General features: G+C 49.4%; 1 protein-coding gene across 1 annotated transcript in view; it reads left to right on the top strand.

The window, feature by feature from the left end:
* Positions 1-17,649, top strand: part of LGR6 (leucine rich repeat containing G protein-coupled receptor 6) — a 151,963-nt gene that overhangs the window by 111,938 nt on the left and 22,376 nt on the right. Inside the window, exons 6-8 of the mRNA XM_075722320.1 lie at positions 733-804; positions 15,480-15,548; positions 17,051-17,122. Of these exons, the coding sequence (XP_075578435.1) occupies positions 733-804; positions 15,480-15,548; positions 17,051-17,122 (213 nt within the window). The remainder of the gene's footprint in view (positions 1-732; positions 805-15,479; positions 15,549-17,050; positions 17,123-17,649) is intronic.

The raw sequence follows: 17,649 nt of genomic DNA, 5'->3' as shown, positions 1-17,649 counted from the left end.
GCAAGCCAGGGGGGCCCCAACACATGGTTCTCCAGCACCAGCATTAAGGCTGGGAGGTCCAGAGCCTTAAGCACTAGATGTTTGTGGCGTGTAGCACCAGGATGAAGGGGCACAGTGCAGAGAATGTGTATCAGCCTGTCACATGGCTCCTGCACTTCAGCCAGACACTCTGAAGCATTAAACTGAAGACAACTTTCATTGCAATCACAATGGAGCTAATCCAGGAACTGGCAGCATTTTCTTTTTTTTGCAAGTAAAGATAATAAACTGTGACTAACAGGATGATTTTCAGCTCAAAGCCTTCTTGCTGCTACTAAGGCTCTGAAGAGTCCAAATATGACTGTGTCCTTAGATAGCACCTGGTGCCCATGAATGACTGCTGAAGCCACATGGTACTTTGTAGGGTTGGGGCCAATGTAAGGTGAGATCTAGAGTGTTTCTTGAAGCGTCTTGCTTAAGCATGTTCATCCAGAGTCACCCACCAGCTGTGAAGTGGAGGTCTCTGGGAAACTCCTACATCAGCCTGGATTTCCTGGGAGAAATGGGAGCTTTGTAGCTGCTCTGCAAGCACTATTGCACCTAGCATGTGTCTCACGGGGCAAGAGAGGGGACCTTATAACACCCTTTGTCGTCCCAGCCCAGGCTGTGCTCAGCTTGCAGGATGTCCCTGAGCCATGGCTCAGACTGGCAGGAAAAGGTCATCTCCACTGAACATCTCTGTTTTGTCCACAGGCACCTGCACAACAACAGAATCCAAAGCCTGGGAGCCAATGGCTTTGATGGGCTGCACAGCTTGGAAACCCTGTGAGTCACTTGTTTTCTTCTCTGTGCTAAATTGCTCAGGTGTGTTCATCCCCTCCAGCACAGCCTGCAGAAAAGGGCTGGTGTCTCTGGGTCAGCCCCACTGCACGTTCACTCATCACCACACTCTGAGGGCAGGAGCAGGGCTGGCTCCAGGCACCAGCCCAGAAAGCAGATGCCCAGGGCACGGTGCTGCCTGGGGTGGTGGCAGACTGGACTTTCTCCCTGCACCTGTGCAAGCTGGTCTGGCTGTACTGCCGCTGCAGAGGGGTCTGTGCTTGTGGGTAGAGGGGCTGGGAGGGGGCTCTGAGGCCCTGAACACAAGTCTAGTCCTGGTGCAATCCAGAGAACTTGCATGCATGCCCTGCTCAGGGAGTGTCCCAACCTCCTCGCCACATGCACATGGTCCCAAAGCCTCCTAAACACCTGACTCCACCAAAATGAGGGTCTGGCTTGAGTTCAAGACTGGTAAAATCCTTGGACATCTGTGGAATATCCCTCTTCAAGATGGTCCCATGTCACCTGGCATCACCCATAGCCAGGTGACTTCATCTTGCACCATGTTCTTGGCATGGCTGGGTGGGCAATCTGTCAGGAGAGCACAGGGCAAGATGGGAAGCCGGAATGAACTCTCCTCCAGGACACATCTTCATTAGCAGCAGATGGGTCACCTTGAACTCAGAGACTTAAATCTGGCCTTGCCTTGCACACACCATGCCTTTGACATCAGTATGAATTGCGTGGGTCTCATGTGCTGTGCGTTGGCCTAGGAGGAAACATAAACAAGCAAGCAAATAAAACAAGGCTCTGAAAGACTGGAAGAGGTGCCTGTTGCCTTCAATTGTGCAGAAACATGTCCCTTCATGCAGGCCTTGGGGTCAGAGTCAGGCCTTCGCTCCTTGCCAGGGAGAAGTAAGGGGCCTGGGTCATGGCAAAAAGAGGTGATACTTCCCAGCATTCAAGTGCCACTCAAGGAGAGAGGGCTCCTCTGTGCCAAGCACGGTGCCAGCAGCAGCAATTGGGAGAGAGTGGAAGCACTAGGCAAGCCCTTGGTCCCTAGACACACTCCTCGGGGGCAAGACCACAACACGCATTGTCTCTTACTTTCAGACTGGCACATCCTGGGGCCACCCAGAAGGGCTCAGCTGGGGAGAGGTTGAACTGGGCCAGGGATGTGTGGGAAGGGAGGCTGGATGGTCTCCTCTGGTGATCCACAGATCTCCCCCACCACTGTGCCAGCTTGGCTTTCTCCTCAGTCATTTCTAGTGTCCACAGACAAATATGTGAGGGCAGAGTCACAGCATCCAGGCAGCAGAAAGGCAAGCAGGTTGTAGTAGGGAGTGGAGGACTTGCTGATGGAAGAAAACCCTGTTTGGGCTCTAACCCAGGCAGACCATGCAGCAACATCACAGCCTACACCAGAGCAACCTTATTCTGCAGCCACGCTGCTGCCTGTCCCAAGCAGGATGGAGCTGCGGAGAAGAAGCTGGCCCCTTATTTACTGTGGGAAAGACTAAAGAGCTTCCATTGTCCTGGGAGATAATTCAGTTTCCACAGACACTTGTGCTGAAAGCTCATTTCTCCTCTCTTCCCTTCTGCTCCTGCTCTAGCACTTTCTTTGCCTTTTGTTGCCCATCTGAGATGCCCCCCAGCATTCAGGGGAGCTCAGCATCTCCCGCTCTTGCTCTCAGTCCCTGCAGACACAGAACTGGATAGCACTGTGGTGACAGGGTTCTCTGCAGGGCTGCAGCAGCGGCAGTCCTGTCCCTGCTGACCAGGCAGCCCAGGGAGTATTTGACCTCCAGGGGTTGTCCCCTTGGAGCAGAGGTCTGCCTATGTCCAGGTTCTGATGGCCTGGACTTCTGCGTGTGAGTATGCCACAACCCCCATCCTCCACAACCTGCCTGCAGCTGCAAGGACAGTGCTGTGGGCAAGATTTCCAGACTCTCCTCCACATCTGATCACACTGAAGGAGTGTCTTCAGGAGAGAGTGAGCTGGCTTTTGCTGCTCTTGGCCTGAGCATCTAATTCTCTCCTCCAGACCAGCAAATATTTCAAGCCACTGATCTTTGAGGAACACCTTGTTCCTCAAGTGGAGCCATCCCTCTTATGTTAATCTCCAGCACTCATCTGCCCTGCTGACCAAAGCTGGCCAAGCTTTGTGGCAAAAAACAGCTGAGCATTTGGCTGCAACAGCCCAACTAAGCTGCTAGACCTGCATCTACCTACCACCTCTCAGCTCCTCTGCATGTGGAGACTATTACAGTCTCCACACATACCCTTTAACTCAAATTATGATTACATTCTGTTGACAGCACTTAACACATTTTCTTGGCTTGTGGAGGCCAAACTGTGCTCTCAGTTACCCCGTGGGCGTTACCTCCTGGAAGGCAGCAGGATGGTAAGAGTTGGTGAAGACAGAAACTTCTCCAGGGTTCCTAAAATGAGTATTTGTGGCCAGATGCTGATTATAAGCTAGGCACAATAGTTGAAGAACTGTAGAAGTTGAGAGGAAAAAAATTGCTTTGGGCTTTTCAGAAAAGTCGAGGAAGTTTTGGGTGCAGAAACTTCTGTTCCCCTAAAGAAAAAGTTTCTTCTCATATTCAGCTAGACAGGGAAACTTCTTTTTTTATCAAATGCAGCCAAAACTTTAAGAGACACAGCACCCACTGCTCCATTCAGGTCTCAGCAGTGTGCAAGCTGCCTATGCACAACTACACCGGATGCCTACCCCAGGTCCTATCATTTCTGCAAAAACACATCCCAGTGAAGCATCTCTGTTCTTGGAGACAGCTTGTCCCTGATGTGTTAGAAGGGTAGCAAATCTAGAAAAAGGTAAAATGAAGCCAGATGAATTACTTCACGTTTCCCCTGCATTGACCTGCAGCTACTGTACACAATTCAGCTTTGCTAGGTACAGAGCAAGAGCAGCTCTGTGTTTTCCATGCTGATGAGGGGTCAGGTAGACATGCAACACGGGCCAGGTCTCAACCAGTCAAATACCAGCATGTAGCTGGAGAAAGCAGCTACAAGAAAATTTTCTCTGTCAGGGCAAGATCTAGCTGTTCACCAGCCCCCCCAGCCTCCTCTTCCTGGGAAGGAAGCCTGGGCAGGCGGGCTGGAAGCAAGTCAGAGCCACTCTGGCCAGATTCCCAATAGGGTTTCGAAATAGCCTTGAAACCTAGTGAGATTCACTCACCAGTTCCCATAAGCCTGAGAGATGACACAGAGAAACCTGCAGGGCTGTGGGAAGAAACCCCAAGCATGGCTGAGCCACAAAACCAGGTATTAGATAGTCAAAGTGGGTGAGACCTGGCATTTTTTAGCCCTTTCCCAAAGACACGGGGTAAATATGAGTGTAAATGTCCTTATGTGACATGTTCTTCCTGCAGCCCCTTTGGGTAATGGACTAGATCCTTTAAATAAGGTGTAAGCTCAGGGGGTGCCCATAGGAGACACAGAGCAGAGTCAGCGCTACCTGGTGAGCGGAGCAGGGCCAGCTGAGCATGGAGACTTTAAATACCAAGGAAAGGACAACTATAACCCATAGGCATGTCCAGACAGGAAGACCTGTGGCCAAGGGGAGCATTTGGACCACAGCAAATGGCCTGGTGCAATGGGGTGGAGTGGGGTGGTGAAATGAAGGAGAAAAGTCAAGGGAAAGCACCATCTTTTGCAAGAAGTAGGAGCAAGGCATGCCAAAAGCTGAGACTCCAGCCACACTGCTCTTCATGTTGCTTTGCTGCTCTTGCTTTGCCTTGTAAAACCTGCCCTGTAGTGTATTTCTCTTTAGGCCATTTAATGTGTGCTGTAAAACATCGGGCAGCATAACCATCTTCCTGCCATTTGGATGGAAGGATCTTAACTTTTACATTCCCTGATTATGTTGGACTTAATTTCTCAGTCTTCAACAGTGCGGGGAGAAGGGGAGGGGGATTAAATTATACCTGTTCTATAGCATGAGCCTGGTAAGTAGGGATGTTTATCAAAAAGTTGATGTAAAGAGAAGTCAGCTGCAGCCAGGAGCATCACCGCAATGACAGAGGTTGATTCTTGGAACCATTCAGACCTTGTACTTGGGGCTGGGGGCACAGCGCTAGGGGAGGCAGGGCTGTGTTTTCAGAGGAGCAGCAAGGAAAAAACGCCATCCAAAGGCTTGCATGGTGCTAATACAGGAGCCAAATTCCCCACTACTGTATGAGGACAGTATTTCTCACAGGGGGATCCCTGTGACATGAATTTCCACAGTGACACTGGTCTTGTGCCCAGGTTTCCTCCTTACCACCTTCACCTGGAAAGCTGACCAGTGTCCTAAGGTCCTTGAGCTTTGCAGCCAGTCTGAATGCAATCTAGAGGCTGATGAATAATTGCCTCACGCCTTGTAGTGCTTGACTTTGACCTCATTAGACAGGTTGTGGTAACGCTGAACTTAGCCCTCTGCTTCCCTGGAATATAAATGTTTCATGGATCAGACCTGCAGGGGAAGGTGAATGCATGAAGTCCCTCCAGATGGCCAAGCCCCAAGTCACTGCTCTCTGCAGGGTGAAGGGATGGAAGTGGTAGGTGACCTGAAACTATGCAGCCAAATATAGAGAGATATGTGTGTGCATGTGCGTGCATGTGTGCATGTGTAGCACTTTACATATAGCCATGGGGACCTCATCTGATCACGGAAGTTGAATTTCAGAGCTGACCCCCAAGATCTAGCTCCAAGCACTAGCACACATAAACCATCATTTAGCATTTCCCAGCCTGACTGCTGTTAGGGAGACCTCAGCCTTGCCAGTGTCCCCATGGCAAAGCAGGGCAGACCCCAGACAGCAAGCGGAGAGTGCAGCTGAAGGGGTAGAGAGGTGCCTGCATGGACCTTCCCATGTCCTCCACCAAAACAGTATTACCTCACTGAAAACATCCCAGGGCTGGGAGCTCCACTTTGAAGAAAAGGAGAAAGTATTTTTTCTCCCATAAAAAGGGGTAGACAGGCAACAGCAGCGGCTCCAGCAGGTCTACACTCTCACATGGCTCTCAGGCACAGATGGGTTGGCAGTGCCGAGCAGCACCCTGGCATGGGTATGTGCAGGGTCTCCCATCACAAAAGCCACCACGTATCTCCCAACACCTGCTCAAGGCTCAATTTTTGAGCTAATGAGGCAAAGGGAGAAATGCAAAAGAGCTATGGCCCTCCCAGTGGTCCTGTCCATGGACTGAGTCCCCTACATACATGGAGCATGGGCTGAACCAAAAACAGGGACCAGTGCTCCTCCCTGCCCTGGTGCATGCAACCAGACAAGACCCTGATGTTGGCAGAGAGCAAAAAATGTGTCTTGGCAGCGTCCTGCCTCCCCACCCTGCAGCAGGGCTAAGGTGGCTCCCGGGGCAGAGGCAGGGATGGGAAACAAACAGCTGCTCCACAGAACCAGCCCAAAATGCTGAAGGCCTCCGGACTATGGCCAAAATAGCAGCAATGTGCCCCAAAAGTGCTGGTCCTCTGATTGTTTGGGCCTCTCTGGCCCATCTCTGACACGGACGTGATGGGGAAGCGGTACAGAGGGGCCCCGCAGCCCTCGCCAATCTCCTCCACCTGAGATGACCCTGCTGCTTCCTATCTCTCTGACTTCTCCCTCCCTATCCACATCCCTGCCAGCTCCTCCGCTTGTCAGACAAAGGAGATAAATCACTTGGAAAGAGAAAATCTCCATTCATTTAAAAAACTTTTAATTTATTTTTAAAAAATAGCACTAATAAATTAAAAACGTCTCCCAGAAGGGCTGAATCCAAAACCCTCTGGCTCCAGGCATTTTATCTGCCTAACCTTGCCTCACAGGAAATGCCCTTACCACAGACTTTTGCAGCGCACTGCGCTATTATCCGGGTAATTAGTCGAGTCTGTAAATGCAGAGCAGAGCTGGAACCTACCAACTCCTCTGGAGAGCTGGATTTTCTATGGGAGAAAAAAAAGAAAATTAATATAAAGTGCACCTCGGGCAATGAAGGCAGGAAGAAGGAAATGGGAAATATCTCCACCACAGCTCATACAAGTGTTGTTTAACCCTTTTTAGGGCCAGGCTGGCTTTGCTGTTCTCCTGGAAAACTGTCTGCCAAGTGCTACTGCTTTGCTCCTCAAGTGGCATTTGTCTCCATCAGCATGTTTAATTTGAAACTTTTTGTGCAGTCTCTTGATGCTAATCCTAGTCTGTGCAATTCCCAAAGTAGCTGATAGGTTTGACTCCTCCAAGGATGTCCTGTGCTGAGCTGCTCTGTTCCTTCTGCAGCATCCTGATGCTCCAGCCCTGCTGTGTGTCACCATGGATCCCCAGGCAGCTCATCGGAGGCAGCTTGGTTCCATGGTCCTACCCTGCCCTACTAGAAGAGGGAGGGGACTTCAGCAGAGGCTTGGGTACCCAGATTCAGGGGATGGAGAAAGGAAGGGGGCAGGTGGCTTTTTGGAAAGAGGGACCACAGTTCAGGGCCCTGGTTGCATGGTTCCCTGTGTCTGGTCCAAGAACAGAGCTATAAAGTTCATTGCCTGCTCTGATTGTCATGTAAATGGAAGGTGACTTTTCCAAACAGAGAAAGCCACCTGTAAAACTGAATTGGCAAATGCACAAAGCACTGTCTGGGAGCATGGGGAACAGAGGCTTCCCTCCTGCGGTCTCCTTGGGCCAACTGGTCCCAGTTTGCTGCATCTTCTCTCCCAAGGGAAGGAGCCTGGACTGCCAGAAATGTGTCCTCACTGATGCAGCTCAGGCTCCAAACCAGTTGGGTACCTTCCAACTGGGCTCTGAGCTTTGGCTGAACATGACCCCAAGCAGACATGATGTTTTGCAAAATTATAAAGAAAAAAGACAGAAAGTGAAGGCAGTTCAGGTGAAAATGTAGTTCTGGAGCCACTGCATTTTTACATGGGTTATGGCTCCTCTGTAAGGCTCACCTCCTTCGCAGGACTCTGTCTGTTCTCACTTTGCCCACCAAACCCTCACACCACCCCTCTTGCGCCCTGCCATCTTTCCAGCCTGGCTCCCCCCTCCTGGAGCCACTGATCTTGCAGTGACAAACAGCGCTGAATGTCCCCAAACCTCTAACCCCTGGGTCTCCAGACAGGCTTGCTGTGACCTGTCAGGGGTCCCCAACTCCTCTGGCTCCTTGGGCTCCATTTTGCTCAAAGACTTCCCCTCAGACACAGACCCTTTCACGGAGCAGCTAAGCGAGAGCAGCTGCCTGTGCCAGAGGAGGGAAGCCTCTGCCTCCAGAAATGTGTGAGAGCGAATTGATTGCCTGTGAAAAGAAGGAACAGACACTGCCGGCAGCAGAAATGGCAGTAGAGGCAAGCTGCAGGCATGTTTTCACCATGGATGTGCTGATGCACAGAAGCTCTGCCCCCACCCCACGCTCCCTCCTTCCAGCAGCAGCACGCTGCAGGGGGCCGGGGGCCGATCACCAGCAACTTGTGCACCTTGCGGGGTAGGTAGAGGTCCCCAGCTTCCTTCCCGCAGTTCGGAATGCTCTGCAGTAGACCAGGCTTCCTCAAGCCTGCCTTCTTCCCCTGCCTGCCAAAGTGCAGCAGCCTTCTCCGTGCCTCCCCTGCCTGAGTCATCGGCTCCGTGGTTATTGTCTGTGCATCCCAGCGACCGAGGTCCCCGCTGCTCCGCTTTGCGGTCAGCTCCTTTTGTGTCTTGTAAATGATATGTGCATGGCAGTGCCTGTGCTCCCAGGACCCCCCACGAGATCCCGTTCTCAAAGGCTTATTTCAACCTTGTTAAATAAATCAAACAGAATTGAAAACATATTTAATCCGGTACCTTCGTCAGTTAGAAAACAGACAGAAATACTGGTTGGAACAGACACATTCTGGGCACTGCTGCATTTTTAAATGGAGAACAGAACTGTGTGAGGAATGATTGGTGTCTGCAGGCATACAAGGCATGACCTACACACAGGTCCCCCCGCCCCAGCAATAGACCTTTCAGTGCTACATAAACCCTGTAAAACAGTGCAGCACTGTGTCAGTGAGAGGATGGGATGTTTCCAGGCCAGGTTGTCAGAATGAATCCTTGTACAGAGGCTACTGCTTGCTCCTGGCAGAAATCAGGTACCACTAGTACCTGACAACCTTCCCACGGTGTGGGGGCCCATCTCTGCTCCTTTGGGACACCATGAACTCTGTCACACTCCATCACAGCCTAGCTTGTCCTTATAATTTGCCAAAAATGGGCCTTTCTAGGACATGATTAGTTTCCCAAATTAAAGCACTGACCCTGGCAGATGATTCCTATGATAGGTCACTTCTCTCTCCTGTGCACATTTGACCATCCCTGTCTTGCGTGTCTCCATTTAGGGGATGGGGGTATGGCTCCAGGCTGGCTGGAGTCGGACATGTGCTCTGCGTCCTTTCGCATCCCTCTTCTCCCCTTTCGCTTATTACAGGCACTTGCTGCATCTCAGACCGTGCTGGGGAAGGGCACACACTCACTGCACGTGTTACTTGCTACCAGGAGAGCAGTGTTTATGCTGATGCTACACAACAGAAATAAGGCACCTAATGGTGCCATTACTGTTCACACGCTGAACTAATCTGGCAGCTCTTCCCAGCTCAAGCTCAACCCCAAGCCATGACCTTGATTCAAGGCATCTGGGTAAAGCAGTCTGGCTGGTGCCAGGCAAGAGGTCAAATTAAATGGTCACGATGGCCCCCTTGGGCTTTCAGACTACCAATTAAATCATATCCAGTGCTTGATTTGGCCACAGTAACCAGCACGGCTAGCAGCAGCGGTAATTACATTTACTGGCAGCTTGATTAGATGCCAGCACAGGACAGGTGGAAATGCAAGTCCTTATCGGAGGCTGCATAACGTCTCCCTCCAGGGCACTGCAGCAACATCTTGAACTGCACTGGGACTGAAATAGTCAGCAAATGTCCCATCTCCAGCTTCTAATCTTACTGCATCTTCAGGTTTATTAGCTGCAAATTTGTGGTGTTTTGTGGCTTATGGAAGAATTTATAGTACTATATAATTTTTTTTTGGCTTCCTGTGTGGAACCACTAATAGTCCCTAACAGGCAGAAAATTGACCTGAGACTCTTTCCCCTCCTTCTCTCCTTTTGGGCCAACTGAAGATATTAATAGTTCCAGGCTGCATGTTGTCAGCTTCAAATCACCCTGGCAGTTAAAGCCCAAAATAACTGTGCCTTTGATGTCAATTTACTTTTATTTCTAAATAAACAGCAGGGTTGGTTAAGATCTCCCAAATATGAAGCTATAGGCTCACTCTAGAAATAACAACAATGGAAAGCCAGCCAGTTCATTGTGTCTTGGGCAGACTGGGTGACCTTTAAGAGGTTTTTGCTTTAACTAGAAGAACAGACAAAGCTCCTTTTGACATCCTACTGTGATGCCTGGAGCTGGTAACTTGGAGTGCAGCTAAGGGAAGTGATTTTTTATAGTCATTTCTCTTGCACGTCATTTCTGAACCTCTTGGCTGGGTGATTTTGGTTCCAAAAGCCCTTGATAATGGGCAAAACTCTCTTCTTTATGCCATGTCCATTATTTCTTTTTTTGTTACGAGGCTTCCCTGTTGTTTTGGCATAGTCATGGCCATGGTGCATTGGCAACCTTCCACCAGGTAATGCTGACGTTGGGTCCACTTTCCCAGGTGTGCCAAAAAGGGTGGCACCCCACAGCCGGGAGACCCCACAGATAGTGTGCAACGCCTTGGGGCAGACCCCAGAGATGGGACAGCTGAGACCCCAGCAGTGCCAAGTCCAGCTCCCTTGGGCCAAGAGGCCTCCCTGGCCAGCCCCACGGCCACCCCAGCCCATGTGCCACAGCAGTGCAGTGGGGATAGTGTCACCTGGCGGCAAGTTTGGCTTTTGCAGCTTTCCCCACATCGTCCCAAAGCTGGAAGCACTGGGAAAGTGTCAGAGCATGGAAATGGGACCAGCAAAGCATTGCCCAAGCAGCTCAGGTAAGGCAGGGAGAGAAAGGGGACACTTGGAAGCATTTTCTACAGCACATCCATTTTCTATATCCACCCAGCCCCTGGAAAGGGTTTGTAAATGATGTACAGATCACTGACATGCTCAGTGGAGGAAATTCTGTTGCCACTGAAGTCAAAACACAAAATCCTCCCTGAACCACTGAGCCCAGACTCCTTCCCATCTGCCTTGACCCTCTGTTGGGAAAAAAGCTCTGGAGACCCACCACTGGGTGCACAGGCTGGGCCAAATTTGTCACAGGAGAGCAGGTGGAGAGGAGCGATGTCTGGGATGGATGTAGCCCTGCTGGTGTCAGACATCTGTGGAAAGACCTGAGGACTGAATTTCACTAAATGAGCAGAAACTTTTCCACTGCCACGAACAGTGCCACTGCCACAGCTTCCCCGGCAGTGAAGGTCAGAGGCTGTTTCTGGGTCATTGCTTGAACCAGAGCCCACCTCAATTTCTGGGAAGGAAGGAGAAAGGAGAGGGAAGCCACCCTTGTGTCATGGTTTGGGTCTGGGCTTTGGGGGGAGCTGCTGCACTGCGGGGAAGAGATGACACCAGGGGACCATCTCAGGTACCAGCTTCTTTCAGCCTCCTCCAACCAGATGAACCCCCCCAAAATCAGCAGGGCTTGGCACAGGGCAGCACTGGAGACGTCAGGGCCAGGCTAGCAGCACACGGATCAAGAGCAGTCAGCTGCAAGCATCACTTGGGGGGGGCTGTTAACGAGCACAAGTGGGTTTGTTTTCCGGGAGGGAGGTTCACCTCACTGAAAACCAGGAAGCATGGCAGGAGCGAGCATGGGCACATTGTCTCTCCTGAACAGACTGGGATTGCTGGCAGCCAGGCTGGAGCAGCATGACTACACCTGGTTGCGCTTCCACTTTCCAACAAGCCCAGTATATGCCAGCATTCAGAGATGGCTTTTTTACCCAGAGGGAGCTGCTGAACACAGTGCTCTTTGTATCTGTCAAGTGCAGGGGGGAGGGAGGCACCAAGATGCTGCCAGGGCTGGGAAAGGTGTGTGTTCGCTCAGGAAGAACCGGTCCTGTACGTACTTGCACACACACGGAGGTACAAACAAAATGTTCATCTGCTGATGAAAGACCAGCCTGCCTGGAAGAGACACAGGCTGGAAAGGAAATGCATTTTTAGAGAAAGACAGGAGCAAATATTACAGCACGCTGAATTATTCTTTGTAAATAATATTAGTTACAGATCAGGCTCCCTTTTTCTGTTAGTGAATCACAGGTGAGCCAAGTCTCCTCTCTGTTGGGCAATATTTTCCATCTGTCAGCTGCTCACAGACACGTCGGGTATCGCTGGGGAGAAACTCAACCCCACGCCATCACACAGATCTTCCCCCAGTGACGGTGACACGACGTTGGTGGGCTGAGTGTCATGTGGGGACAGGGCTCATAGTGCCTCTCCTCCAGGATCAGTCCTTCGGCATCACACAGGCTCATCCAGCCCCTCAGTTTGTGGTACAAGGCAGAGAAGCAGCACAGGCAGACACCCAGCCTTGAGCGACCTCTGCAGCTTTCTGCACTGCTGTGAAACCTCACTGTAACCTTGGAAAGTCACTGCAGGCTGAGACTTTTAAAGGTATTAAGCACCTTACACACACATAGAGATTTGGGACTGTTAGTCAACTTAGGCTGCTAATGCCTGCTAATTTCATTCAGTGCAGTGATCTGAAGGTTAACGGGATTTGACTGATGCTTTCAAAATGTCCAGTGGTGTCCTGTCTGCACTTCTAATTGCTCATTCTCTTTGGAAATCCACTCCTGTGTCTCCCTGAGCTTCGGTGAAAGGACGTGCATTGTAAAAGTCCTGTCCTGTCTTCCCCTGCATAACAGAGCCTGTATAATGTGAGGCACTCAGCCATGACAGTGATGGATGCATGACAGGTACCATCAACAGAAACTGGCTAAGAGCGCCCAAGCAGCTGGTAACGAGCTACGTGCACCTTGTAAAGAGCAAGGCATATGAGCAGTCATGTGTTGGGCTATATATTCTTAAACAGATCATTCTGGGCTCAAGTAGAGAAGACTGGGAAAAATCACTGATTTGCTTGGACCCAGTCAAGTGTGTCAGAGCAAACTCTTTAGGAGATGCAGAGCTCTCATATCTAATAGATGTGAGCTGGCGTGAGGACAGGACACATCACTCCTGTTTCACTCCTGGGCCCTGGGGATGTGCACAGCAGCTTCATGTGTGCTGGGACTTTACCGCTGCATTGCAGGTCGGACATGGCTTGTGGTCTTGTCACCAGCCCTGTGCTCCTCTCCTGCTGATTGCCAGCACTGCCAATTATTAGACTATGTGAACCCTTTCCAAACCTTGAGAGGTAGGTCCTACAGGAGCAGGATTCATTTGCTTAAATCCATACACATAGTGCAGGCAGCCAGACTCCCTCTGTAACTGGAGGAGAGAAAATAGCCTTTGGTGTGGGGAGACAAACCCTGCCATAGCAGCACCTGCCACATCCCCTGGGCTGCAAAGGGAATCCAGCAACAAGGTCTGATATTGTTGTCCCAAATAGGGCTCGTTTACCCGGTGTGCAATAAGCCAATCTTCACACAGGAGATATTGTTTATTGCATTTTTGCATAAAGATGGGTGCTAGGTGGTAAGCCCGCAAAGCTACCACACTTAACAAAGTTTTCTCTAACTTTTATACATTACAATTAACACACCACACCTATCTACTACATAATCACTAAATTAGCTATGCATCCTTGTCTCTTACCAGTTCATATCTTTTTTGCTTAAATTTAAAGGTACAGTATGATTTTAACCTACTATGCATGCTCAAGGTGGGGCGTGGGGTGGGTAGTCTTTCTAGTTTTCAAAAGAGTCGGTGGTCACAATCTCCCCCTGATGAAATTACCTTTCCCCTACTTTTCTTCTTGGCAGATCCTTAGTAACTCTTCATGGTTTACTAGTCAAGACAATAATACATCACCTTGTGCCCTGTTCCTGGACAATTTGTTATTAGTGATCTATTAACCAAACAAAAGCATAGACAGAGTAGGGCTTTGCAATGGACATTCTATAGCAGCATCAGTTTTGGATAACAATATGTATCTTGTCAGAGCTACACAAGACAAAATCCACCCAAGACAACCTCATTCCACATTTTTCTTCTGGTTTCATCCCCTATCTTGTAATTCCCTGACAAGTATTCCCTAAGAGTATTCCTTATAAGTCATATAAGCCTGGAGTCCTGGAAGGCAAAAGGGAAGACCAATTTGGAGAGACTCTCTGGGTTGATTTACTGTGTAAATACCTACAGGGCGAAGCCGAGATGGTGCTGTATAGTAATTCCCAAGCAGGGACACTGGTAAAGGAGAAGACTGTGTGAGAGAGGGGGGCCAAGAGAGATCATAATGTAATTACCATGCCTGGGCCTAGAGGATGAGAATTACAAGGTAATTGGGCAGCAACTCATTGCTGTGTAAATGCACAGTTATTTCTGTTCCGTAAACCACAATCCAGGTTACATGGTAATTACTTTGAGGTCCATTAAGTGTAATTATACAGTAATCTCCAGGAGCCAGTAATTACCCTCATGTTCCAAAGTATCTACCACTTAAAACTCAGTGAGTTTCATGCAGGTAGGCAGCAGTCGCATGGTTTTCAGGCTTCAGTGTCTTGGTCTGTGGGATGTCCAGGACGGGGTAAAATGTTACTATTTCAGCTGGAACTGCCTTTCAAAGGAGAGCGTTGGGCACGCTAGAGGAAGAGTGCTACACCTCTAAAGCCCAGCCAGTCTGCATGGGCCCACTCCAGCAGGATCAGTGCCTTCAGAGGGCTGTTCCTCCCGGGCTGCCAGCAGTGCCCCATAGCTCAAATAAATCCTTTTCTGGAGGGGCCAGCCTATCCTTGGAGAACAAATAAAGCCCATGAGGTTTCATTCAGGTTCAGATGTCTCTTCTGGTTGCCAAGTCAGGGCAGGTAAACTCTACGCTTGTTATTATGACCAACATATTATATTTTACTTAATTTGTTATACTGCCAATTAAACATAACACTCAGCAATGTCAATACCTCTTGCACATCACTTCCACCTTTGGCTCACAGTTTCCAATGTGGGGTTCACCCCAACCATCAGAAGAAGACCTAGGCCTTCCCATAGCCCACTCTTCCCACTGGTCCCTGTCACAGCATGTCCCATGGCAGGGTCTCTGTCATGCCCAGGACAAGCACCAAGGGAATAGTCCCCTGATCCCCTCTGCACCGCAGAGCGAGGAGGCCCAGAGAAAGCCCTTTCATGGGGGCCACACAACTGAAGCTGCTCTTGTGTTTCTTGTCCTTCTTAACATCCCATTTTGACCTGGAAAGGCAGGAAAAATTACTCTCAGCCAAAGCCCCTGGGGGTGAGTCCCTGGGAGAGGGGGACGGGGCACTCCGGAGATGCAAAGCAGCGCCAGGAATGGAGGGACTTGTGGGAGAGAAGTCCAGATGGCAGCAGCCATGGCTTGGACTGGGTCTCGCCTGACAGTGCTCCTAGCAGGGAATATTTCTGCTGCAGGAATGTGTGAGATTTTGTTTCCAGACAGTGGCTGGATCAGCATGGTAGGAAAAACCTGTCTCCCATGCTTAACAACCAAGTTTCCATTCCTTCAAAGCACAGATACACTCAGTTGAGTTCCTACAGCCACGTTAATGAATGTTTTTCCCTTCTCTGTCTTTCAGGGATCTAAACTACAATGAGCTGCTGGAATTCCCTGGGGCTATCAGGACGCTGGGCCGACTGCAGGAGCTGTGAGATTTTCTATTTATTCCTTTTCAAAAACATTCGCTGTTGGAGAGTGACCAATAAAGTGTCACATGTGCTCTGACTTGGGAAGACCACTCAGTCCAAGCCTTTCTTTTTCCTTTCCCAGCCCTCTCTACCATGCACATAAAAGCAGTTTATCCCCTTGATTTCCATCAGCTCCAATCACCTCACCACTGGCCTCTGCACCATGGCTGGTGGAGGGGAGTGGGAGATCCACCGTCAGGCTTGGAGCAGGTTCTTCCTGCAGCTCTTCATTCTCATGGCATCTGATGAACTCAAAGTCCATCTGATCTCCAGCTACTTCTAATGTCCATTCCCCAGCCTGGGACCACAACCATGGAGTATCTGTGTTATTGTGAGGTCATGGCTTTTGCAGGCCCTGTGCCACCTCCTCTGATGTGCAGAAACTGTTTGATTTCCCTTAGGAGAAATTTATAGTAGGGAATCACAAAAGTTTATGACCATTTGAGTGGCTAGCACTCTCTCCTCTAACCAATCATCCTGGGAGACACTAAAAATGGGAAACCATCCCACTTAACACCCATGAAGTTAGAAGCCCCAAGATGGGGTCAAGTCAAGTTGATGAGGATCCACAGATCCACTAAGACTGTGTCACACTGGTGACAGGCTAGGGTGGGACAAAAGCAGCTGCTTTAGTGCTTCTCAGAAGCTTGGAGCAAAAATCTGACACTGCTTTTTTCTTTTAGTGGAAGAATTTCTTGACAAGGAGATTTCTCAGGTCAGATCAGATATCATCATTACTCTGACATTCAAAATGAGAATAAGGTCCTTAATCCACTTTTAGATGGCTTTTGAAACACCCGTCCCTAAATAAGAGGAAAATTTCAAACAGCCATCCAACTAATCACTCACGCAGACTCCTCTGGGATTAAACAACCTGGGCATCACCCAGAGCCTGGTCTTGGTCCTAGACACAGGATCCTATGGCTGCCTTTGATGTACAGGAGATCAGACTGTGACCACACAGCTCTCTTCTGCTGCAAAAGCTTGCTGATAGCAATTTTCTCAAGCTTAACCAAAAATATCACAGCTAGATCTACAAATACTTTAAAGTCACATGGGCCAATAATTCATAGTAGGCTGCACTCTGGTTAACAGCTGTGGAGCTATAATGGAGACTATCCATAAAAACTGCAGTTCCTGGAGGGTATAAAATAACTGTGTTTGCCTCTGTTTTCTGATCTGTAAAGTGTTAAACCTTAAGTCCTTGTATTCTTGGTGGGTTCAGTGGAGTGACATACGGAGCACCAAGCTATACACAGAGTAAATGCAACAGAATGAGGACTTTGTCCTGCCAAAGGACAGACCTTGTTCATTTGCTGGGATGATGCAACAGCTGGAACAGAGCCTACACCTCCTATTTTATGCGTTTTGAAGGCTCTCTGCCTTTAAAAGTGTTGAGGAAAGAAGGTGTCTCCAAGCCTTTCTCATCCATTAATATCAAGATATTTGTTTCTCCCAACAGTGGTTTTCATAACAACAACATCAAAGCTATTCCAGAGAACGCATTTGTTGGGAATCCCCTCCTCCAAACAATGTAAGAAAATTAAACAGTATTTCCTAAATCCTTATATCCCCCCAGAAAGGGGCATTTTCTGATGTCTTTGGTTGAGATTTCTGACAGTTGTCAGCATGACCGCAATTTTACATTTGTTGTGTATGGGTCAATGCAAGCTGAAATTAGCTCCTTCTCATCTGCACCTCAGGTTTTTTGCCATGGGTTCTCCTTTCCCCACAGCTGAACTTTGCTGCAGTACAGGCTGATAACAACGAACAACAATATATGGGTGGTCTGCATGGAAATCTTGCTGTGCATAACAGGATTTTCTAAGCCCTGGTTGACATCTGCCTGTGTTTATTCCCTGTGTTTAGAAAAGCTGCTAGCCAGCTACAGCAGTAGCTATATGTGTTGGGGAGATGGGACACCAGATCATTGTGTGTCTACCCCAGACCCATGGACATGAAGTTCTGCAGATAAATACAGCCAGCTGTCAGCTCATTTCCGCTCTAACTCAGACACAGGTAGAGGTTGTGGACAGTTCTTCCCTGAACCACAGTGACATT

The sequence above is a fragment of the Pelecanus crispus genome, chromosome 17 (assembly GCF_030463565.1).
Source record: "Pelecanus crispus isolate bPelCri1 chromosome 17, bPelCri1.pri, whole genome shotgun sequence".
Taxonomy (NCBI): Eukaryota; Metazoa; Chordata; class Aves; order Pelecaniformes; family Pelecanidae; genus Pelecanus; species Pelecanus crispus.
The sequence above is the reverse complement of the archived record's forward strand: the minus strand, read 5'-3'. Positions and strand labels throughout refer to the sequence as shown.